Source organism: Protomyctophum bolini (assembly GCF_963924005.1).
Source record: "Protomyctophum bolini genome assembly, chromosome: 16".
NCBI lineage: Eukaryota > Metazoa > Chordata > Actinopteri > Myctophiformes > Myctophidae > Protomyctophum > Protomyctophum bolini.
Window position 1 is genome coordinate 12610828 of NC_137877.1, and position 9289 is coordinate 12620116.

General features: G+C 46.8%; 1 protein-coding gene across 1 annotated transcript; it reads right to left on the reverse strand.

Moving 5' to 3' along the window:
• Positions 1 to 4599: 4599 nt before the first annotated feature.
• On the reverse strand, positions 4600 to 6672 carry LOC308330428 (THO complex subunit 5 homolog; the record flags this gene model as incomplete). The annotated part of the gene is made up of 1 exon (XM_080785279.1): positions 4600 to 6672. The coding sequence occupies one exon, from the start codon at positions 6670 to 6672 to the stop codon at positions 4600 to 4602; it is 2073 nt and encodes a 690-aa protein (XP_080641405.1).
• Between the last annotated feature and the right edge of the window lie 2617 nt (positions 6673 to 9289).

Below are 9289 nucleotides of genomic sequence, written 5' to 3' on the forward strand. Positions count from 1 at the left end.
TGTGGTCTCCGAGAACAGTAAAGGTTTGTCACTTTATCCAAAGCGCTTTACATATATAAAATGTCAACATAATGCGATTTGGGAAAACGTTTTCCCTTCTCTTTCCTAAAAACCACTTTTAGTCTTTATTTGCATAGTTGGTGAAAATTGTGTGTGTGTGTTTGTGTGTGTGGGTGTATTTTTTTCCCCCCTCTCCTATTAGGGTATTGCTGGGAGAATTCTAACAAAGGCACCTACTGTATCAGGCCCCTCGCCTGCTGTGGAGCAACGGGACACGACAGTCACAGAGTCTTCTCAGGTTTGTATTTTTCCTGTGTAGAGAATAGATTGCCACTGTATGGTATTTGATTAATAGCATGAAAAATAAACTACTAATACGATTGAATTATTTAAAATAAATTATGTCTTTGTGGTTATATTTCATAATATGTAATTTCAGAAGGCTATTGACAGACCCGTTTCTGGACTGCACAAAAGCTCAGAGGCTCCAGAGATGTTGTTTCCTACAAAGGTAAACGTTTGTCTTGATAAATTGCAGTGGCAAATGAATTCCCCTGCCACGTTTTCACCACATCACACATGATGTTCTCTGTGTTTGTGCACCTTTCATGTTTTGGGCATGGTAAGAAACCATTTATTACATTTGTGCCACCATTGAGGCATATCAATTTTATTTAACTCGATTTGTATTTAGAGAGATTTTGTATTGTATGTATGTGTGATATGTTTTTGTTCTATTAGGATGCTATCCTTATAGCAAATGCATCTACTGCATCAGCCCCAGCGCCTGATGTAAGGCTACAAGAAACAGAAGATACCACTCCACTGACATTCACAGAGTCTGATCAGGTTTGTATTTAACCTAAATGTAACATAGATGTAATGTAATTGTACTGTATATTTGAAGTATATAAATCGGATTACACTTTTGTGTTTAATGCACAGACGGCGATTGTCTCTGAAGATACTTCTTCTCTTGTACCTCACTCACCTGCTGTAGTCAGATGGAAAAAGGTAAGAATTGTTGAATGCAATGTGCGTGATACAAATTTTAATATATGCACTACATGTTAATGTAGTCTTAATGTAATCTTATCTAGTGTTATTTCCGTAATCCCTCCATTATAAACCAGGGGGATTGTCTATTGAAGACAAACTGGGTGGATATGATGTTTTTGATTTTGGCCACTACTTTTTTGTGCCCTTAGATCGTTCCTAGGGTGCTTTTACCAAAGACATGTACTGCATCATCATCCTCTTCTGCTGCACCTCCAACTTCAGCAATTGGGCAGAAAAAGGTGAGAATTGTTCAAGTGCAATACAATGTAAGCAAAAAATAATTCAAATATATTCAATAACATCTTGAATAGCATTATTATTCCATTATGAGTGTGCTCGATTGTTATATACTGTGTGGATATGATGTTTTTTTATTTGGTCTACTATCATATATTTTTTCCATTAGGGTGATGCTGGGGGCCTTTCAGAAAGGACACCTACTGCTTCACAATCACAGCCTGCTACCACTCTGCTCACATCCCCAGAGTCTGTATGTATTTTTTTCTAAACTAATGTATTTACACTGTATCATGATTATTTTAAATACTGCCTGTGTTACTTTTGTAAATGTTTGCTGACTTTAGTGTGTAATACACAGATGGACATCTCTCCTGTGGCACCTCCAACCACACCTATTGTCATGCGACGATATCGCAGAATGAGGAAGGACTGGAAGGTTAATAAGATGGGGCCACATCAGAGGATAGCACACCATGCGGCAGAGGGACATTTCAAATGCCTGCCAAATGACCTGATGGCAGTACCTGCACTTGAGTGAGTTGGTCATTTCAGAGGTGATGAATCTCTTAAAAAAAGAGTGTGCTGCCATCACACGTACTGCATTTGGCTCCATATTACGTCAAACTTCCCTACAGTCCCTCAAGAACTTCCATTGGGAGGACTTAGTTAAGGAATGGAGGACAAGTGCGCCAACATTAATTAAGTTCATCGAAAGTGCTACTTCAAAATCACTAAAAGAGCCCACCACAACTGACACTACTGAGGCTAAAACAAAAAAACGGATTGCAACTATGGCTGGAGCGATGATGCTTAATGCTCGTTCACGGAGTATGTGTGCACCCATGTTCCGCAACTCACTGTTATTAAGGCATGCAGGAGCGACAAAACGTTGCTTTCACCATTTTCGGACACAAGGCATTTGTGTCTCGTACAAACTGACTTTGCAGAAACTAAAAGAGATGGGTGGAACGTTTGACAAAGAGATCCTGGAATGGAAAAAAGCATGTGAGGGAAGCAATGTAGAACAGGAGTGCATTGATGAGAGGCCAGAAGAAGATGAATGGGTTGATATTGAGGATTCAAAAGACTCTGAACAAGAGGATAGACCCACCCGTACCTCAGCAGCAGAGCCAGAGAGTCAAAGAATGTTGCCAGGCGCTGATATACAGGTATGGCTTTGATATTACATTAATGTATTCATTGGTTTTTGGAGACAGTATAAAACAATATTGGACTGTAACAGAAAATGTGTTGTCAACCTAAAAAAAAGTTATTAATTGTTATGCTCTTTAATCTTCAATCTATTAATCTTTAATTTAAATTTAATTCGAATTGGATTATAGAGGTGAACTTACAGCCCTAACGCAGCCGCACACGCACGCTCACACACACACACACACACACACACACACACACACACACACACACACACACACACACACACACACACACACATACCTGCGTAGCAGTGCGTTCTGGCTGCGTTCTGGCTGTAGCTGCAGTGCTATCTCAGCCTGTACGTCGCGGCTATCCACCATGTGTGAGTCTGGGAGGTGTGTGTGTGTGTGTGTGTGTGTCTGGGAGGTGTGTGTCTGGGAGGTGTGTGTGTGTGTGCGTCTGGGAGGTGTGTGTCTGGGAGGTGTGTGTCTAGGAGGTGTGTGTCTGGGAGGTGTGTGTGTGCGTCTGGGAGGTTTGTGTGTGGGAGGTGTGTGTGTGCGTCTGGGAGGTGTGTGTCTGGGAGGTGTGTGTGTGAGTGAGAGTGTGTGGAGGATCCAGCGCTGTCCACACCGCTGACATCTCTGACCGGCACGCTCTCCTCTTCCTCTCCACAGGGGCCACGTCTGTCCCCAGGCCAGGGGCCCGAGTCTTGGGTACAGCCCGGCCGGCTGTCCTTGGCTGGCTGGCCTGGTGTGGGGCCCCCAGCCATGGGGGCTGGTATTTGGGCTGGTTGGCCTGGTGTGGGGGCCCCAGCCATGTGGGCTGGTCTCTGGGCTGGCTGGCCTGGTGTGGGGGCCCCAGCCATGGGGGCTGGTCTCTGGGCTGGTTGGCCTGGTGTGGGGGCCCCAGCCATGGGGGCTGGTCGCTGGCCTGCCGTGGAGTCCATGGTGGTCGTGGATGGAGCAGGGGGTTCCTCAGGGATCGGAGTCAGTGTGGAGGAGGTCAGACGACGGTTGAAGGGAACCTCTGGCCCGGGTTCCGAGGTAGCGGACTGGAGCTCCGTTCTGAGATAAAGATGGATGAATCAAAGTAAGCTTTTCTTTCAGACAATCTGAAAAGGATTGTAATGTTGACTTCAGTTGTTAAATCTAACGAACGAGTGGGGTGTGGTAGAGGACATCTCCCCGAACGCGTGGGTATGTCCAGATAGTTGCCTCGCCGAGCCGTCTTTTGTCCAGTGTCCATTCTGGGTCCGGAAACGGTACATTTCTTTGCATTGACCCCAGTAGAAGGGCTCCAGCTGTGAATTTTACACCTCTCCCGCTTAGCGGAGACTGTGGGGTGGTAGAGGACATCTCCCCGAACGCGTGGGTATGTCCAAATAGTTGCCTCGTGGAGCCGTCTTTTGTCCAGTGTCCACTTTATATGCACTCCAGTGAATAGCATTTATCCATTTAGATAACTTTTTTATGTTATTTAATTACTTATTTTTACACAGAAACATAATGTGTGTCTTTACAATAACTGTAATGTAATAATAATACTAATAATGTAATGTAATAATTATTTAATTAACGAATTAAATAACCTTATTTTATTCTGAAGGCAACCGGATGTCTTAAATTAGCTAGCTCTCAGACAGGAAGTTCTAAATTAGCTCATAAGACGGAGCCCGCTATTTCAGTAATAAAAGGGTACTTCCGATCGGTTATTTCAAAATAAACTTCAAAATAATCTTCAATGCTTACTGATATTTTTGTGTTTTGTGTTTTAAGGAGCCAACCCGAAAAGTGTATGTAATGTGTAGCATACATTATATGTAATGTTCATTAATATGCTCTGTCCCGTCCAAATAAACAAATAATGTAAAGTCAAATTAAATTCCAGTTGACAATGAACTGGAGAATTTTACGTCATGGACCGGTGGTTGAGCAAATAGGCATATCTTACGTGTCTATCTTACGTCATGATGATGTACAATGATAAGAGCGCCCCTCACTTCACACGGGTGTGATTTTCTTATTGTAATATTATTAAAAACGTATCATTTGCAACACCCCCGTGGCCCACCAGTGGTCCTAGGCCCAGAGGTTGAGCACCACGGGGTCCAGAGTATTGTGTTATGTGCCGAGACTCCTCCCATTAACAGCCGTCTGTGTCTGGCTCAACCGAGGTGGAAAGCGTTCCCTGGTCCTCGCCGGGTCTTTCCGTGTCTGCCTCCAAATACGCGTCCAGACAGACACACAGGCGCGCCACCTGAGTGGTCAGTAGCTGGGGGCCCGGACGGCGGTTTCCCTGTTGGAGTTCGCTCTTGAGCGAGTCGTTTGCCCGGCTCTCCACGGCTCTGAGGTTGTCGTCCGTGCTCCCGCTGCTCTCTTCTCCCTTCCAGCTGAGCGACAGGGAAAACAGGGGGGACACAGCCGGGTAGCGGGGGCTCAACACCACCGCCGCCCGCAGGCGAGCGGCGCCCCTCTCCACCACGGCCACAAAGTACGCGTCCGTCTCCTCGGCCGGGCCGCCGCCGTCCGTCGCGTGCCGCGTGAACGCCAGGTCCCTGTACTCTCGGTACGAGATGGCGGTCCAGGAAGTCAACCGGGAGACGGTTTTGCCGGGGAAGAGATGCTGACACTCGCCGGCGGAGACCGGGACTGCAGCGCCGTTTTCCAGCGAGGCAAACTGTCTGTGCAGGAGCAGGCGGGACTCCACGCGCTCCCTCAGCAGTTTCACAGTGCTCTCCATGTGGCTGGCGCTCAGGGAACCGCCCACGCCACCACCCTCCTCCGGGGCATCGCCGGGGAACTGTAGTCCACCGAGTTTCTGGACCCATAGGTAGGGGCAGCCCATCTCCTCTGCGTAGTCGGCAAACGACGTGATCCCGACCTTATCCAACTGGTAGCGGTTGGCCGGGTTGGGCGACTCTCGGGCCCGGTCGCCAGCGAGGAGGCAGTCGAGTAGAGTGTCGGGCTTCAGCAGCTCACCTGCGCTGACGACGGCTGCGGAGGCGAGCTCGGTGGATACCTTGGACTTCGCGGTCATAATGTTGAGGTTCGTCAGGTAACAGAAGTGCAGGTGGAGAACGCTGCCGTCTTTACACTTGATGTCCAAACAGACGGACAGAGGGTGTCTCCTCAGCATCTCGCGTCGCTTGTTGTCCAGCTTCCCGCCCGCGGTGGGCCGTCTCCTCTTTGTTTCGTCCAGTTCCTCTGCATCGGAGTGGCTCTCGTCGGCCTGGCAGACTTTGGGACATTTGGACAGGGCCTTGGCCTCCTCTATGTCTCCGGCGATCGACACGCACAGGTCCCCGTCGCAGGCCTGTCCGTAAGCCGAGGCCTGGACGAACAGGACATAGAGGGAGGCGGGCAGGTGGCGGGCCATCTCCGTCTGCCTCGGGCTCCGCTCGGAGGAGCAGCCGGTGGGCACGGATAGATACTCCTGCACCGGCACGGACGCCTGCATGATGGCGTTCAGCCCTGGCTGCAGGCTGCTCAGGTGCTCCTTCTTCACCTCAATGCTCTTCCGCGTGTTCTCCCTGGCGGCCTGAGACTCCGTGCATTTCTCCGCCAGCCTCTTCCTCTGCTCCAGCTCCCAGTTCAGGCGCGCCAGCGTGCGCTGGTGCGCGTCTCCTCGGGTGACGGCGGGCCTGGATATCGCCGAGGGGGCCTCCTCGTAGAACTCGGCCTCGCTCACCAGGTCGACGTCGTCGTGCTCGGAGTTGAACTCCAGACACTTGCCGATGGCCTTCTGCCAGTGCATGACCTGGTACAGCAGGTTCTGCAGCCGCACGTGCAGCACGTCCACCTTCTGCTTGGCGTCGTGCGTCTGGTCCCGGGCCCTCTTCAGCCGCATGTGGGCCAAGCGGTTGAGCCTCTTCAGGGTCATGACGTGGACGCAGCTCTGCATGCGTTTGCGCTCCGCCTCGGCCGCGGAGGAGCCTCCGCCTCGGCCGCCGTCCTCCTCGGTGGCGGCTCCGTTGGCTCTGAGCTCCTGGATCTCGCCCATGAGCGTGGCCAGACTCTCGCACGTCTGTTTGTACTGCAGGCGGTCCCGCTCCGGGTCGCGACCGTCCAGCTCCGCCCACTCACTGTACGCGCCGCCACGACCAACGTCCTGCTGCTGCTGGTCTCCTCCGTCTCTGCTGCGTTTCAACTCCGGAGGAGTTCCTCCCTCACCGCGGAGCGCCTTCACCTTACGCTTCTTCAGAACATCCGACATCATAACGTTGTTGGCTGTTTGAAGTAGAAGGATAAGCCCGGCACGAATGACCCAATAATGCCGAGCAGAGTACTTGGAGGATCAGTCTGATGTCATGGACCGATCGCCATATTTGGGCAAGACTTTCATGGAACTTCAACTCCATATTTAGGCACCTCCATTTTTGGGCATGACTGACATAGAACTCCCATGTCTAGGCAATGCTTGTGATGACGCAATGGGTCTCAGTTATCTTTGATATCTTTGTAGGCCAGGTTTTTGGGCCCGGCCAATCAAACCCTCTTCTGATTGTCCAAAAACCTGCCCTCTGCTTATTGGCCGGGCCCGAAAACCTGCTCTTTTCTGATTGGCCGGGCCCTAAACCTGCCCTCTTCTGATTGGCCAGGCCCAAAAACCTGCCCTCTGCTGATTCTGTCAATCAGATTACGTAAAAATCCCAAGGACACGGTCCGAAAATTGAAGCATTGTCCTGATGAAATTTGTTCAGAAACAAACATCAAAAAACAGAAAAAAAAAGTGTTTCTTTAAAGTCAATACTTTCTGTCGATCAGATTATACTAAGATCCCCTGACCGTCTTCCTATCTGTCTGTGTTTCACGTCTGAAACACGTGTCTATACTATGTGGTATGTTATGTTCGATTTTGCTTTTATTTCTTCATGAAATTACTGAAACAATTGTTTTTTTTATTCATGAAAAATGTTGCTTTTGTGGGAATGTTTTTTGGAAAATGTTTTACAATATAATAATTAAAAACAAAAAGAAAAGAGTCAAAATGTATATATATAATATATATATGTGTGTGTGTGTGTGTGTGTGTGTGTGTGTGTGTGTGTGCGTGCACGAGCGAGTGCATGAAAGCAGTGCTGGACATTAATTAATGCAGTGGTTTTCAACCTTTTTCATATCAAGTCCCCTTGTATTCCGCATTTGAGCCACGGCCCACGCACCACCATTTTAATTATTTTACATTCTCTACTTTTGTGTGTAGACTTCTTGTAAATTAAGTAATGCAGATGTTTAACAATATAATGTAACTCTCAAGAGTTAAAGATCTACTGTATATAAGGTTCCATTTGGTTACCAACTCTCCATCAGTTAGCTCGGGACGACTGTGTTTTCCAGTGCTGATGATGGATGGTGGGAGTGGCGGTAGAGATTGGAGGCGTGTCGTGGAGATTGTGACACACCTGGGCCAGTATAAAATCACCAACCAGTATAAAGGGAGGGAGAACAGCCCACAAGCTCTTTTGCCATTGTAACAAACACCACATGCTGCTGAGACCCTGTTTTCTGTTTTCCCAGTGAAACAATACTAGACAGACAAAGTCACTAGTCAGATAAAGTTGATAGTCAAAGTTACTTTAAGCAACTCAACTCATATAAACCACTGTCCAAGTATCCCAAACCATTTGCCTGCATACTGTTTATAAATCAATACATTGAAACTGGGACTCAACTGATGCAAATTACAGCAATGTTGTTATTCAATTGAGCCATTTAAACGTCACATCTATAACCATAAGTGTTCACTTCGTAAATGTGTGTCAACCCCATAGACTGGTCAACCCCCAGGCCCCGTCTAATAGATTTGCAATTACTGCTGTACAGTGCCCTCTGGTGTTGGAACGTCAACAGTGCATCCCAATTTATCACCAAAATAGGACATTGGTTGGAACACTTTAGCATTTACTCAGATGAGCATATAGACTACAGGAGGTTTGAGATCAGATGGTCAGATGATCATATAGCCTCCCATAGACAACAGGAGGTTTGACAAGATTCTTGGATTTTTTCTTAAAGACTACATTAGACTAGATTTATAATATTTAACCTTTAACCCATTCAGACCTGTCACATTATAGCTTTTAACTTTTAACCACTTGAACCACTATTTTAAACCTTAGCTATTGTCAAAATAGCAGATCTACAAGCTCTTAGTGTGGCAGAGTGCCACACTATGAGCTTGTAGATCTGCCATTTTAGAAGAAATGTGGAAATGTGTGAAAATCTTTGAATATATATTCTTTCACATCGAACATTTGTAACGCAAATCTTTGTTTCGGGAAACAAAATATTTTGAGATGGGGATCTGCAGCCAAATACATATGATTCTGGGGGTCCTTGATATGAACAACTTTGAGAACCACTGACATAGAAACATGTTGGCGTTTCAGAAATCTGTCAGGATTTAGAAGACATTTGTAGAATCAGTTCTCAGGTATAATCGGGTTAAACAGAATCTTGTCAAAACTCTTGTAGTGTGTATGGGAGGCTTTACAGACGAACTAAGACGAAAAATGTCCCTCGAATACCTTTTTCCACTGACGAAAACTAAATGGAAACTAAATGAAAACTAAAAAAAGTATTGACAATTTCGTTAGATAAAAACTAGACTAAAATGTTAGGGACCAGTGGACAAGAGATCCAGTAAAAGTCATTTTACACTTGGTTGCATGCTGAAAATAGATCTACAAGCTGTAAAATGAGCCATTAAGACAGCATCAAGACCCACCAAAATAAATTTTAGGTGACTAAATTAACTGCAGGTTTAGTCAACTAAAAACTTTTAGTAGACTAAAACTAGACCAATACTAAAACATTCCAGGTGACAAACTAAA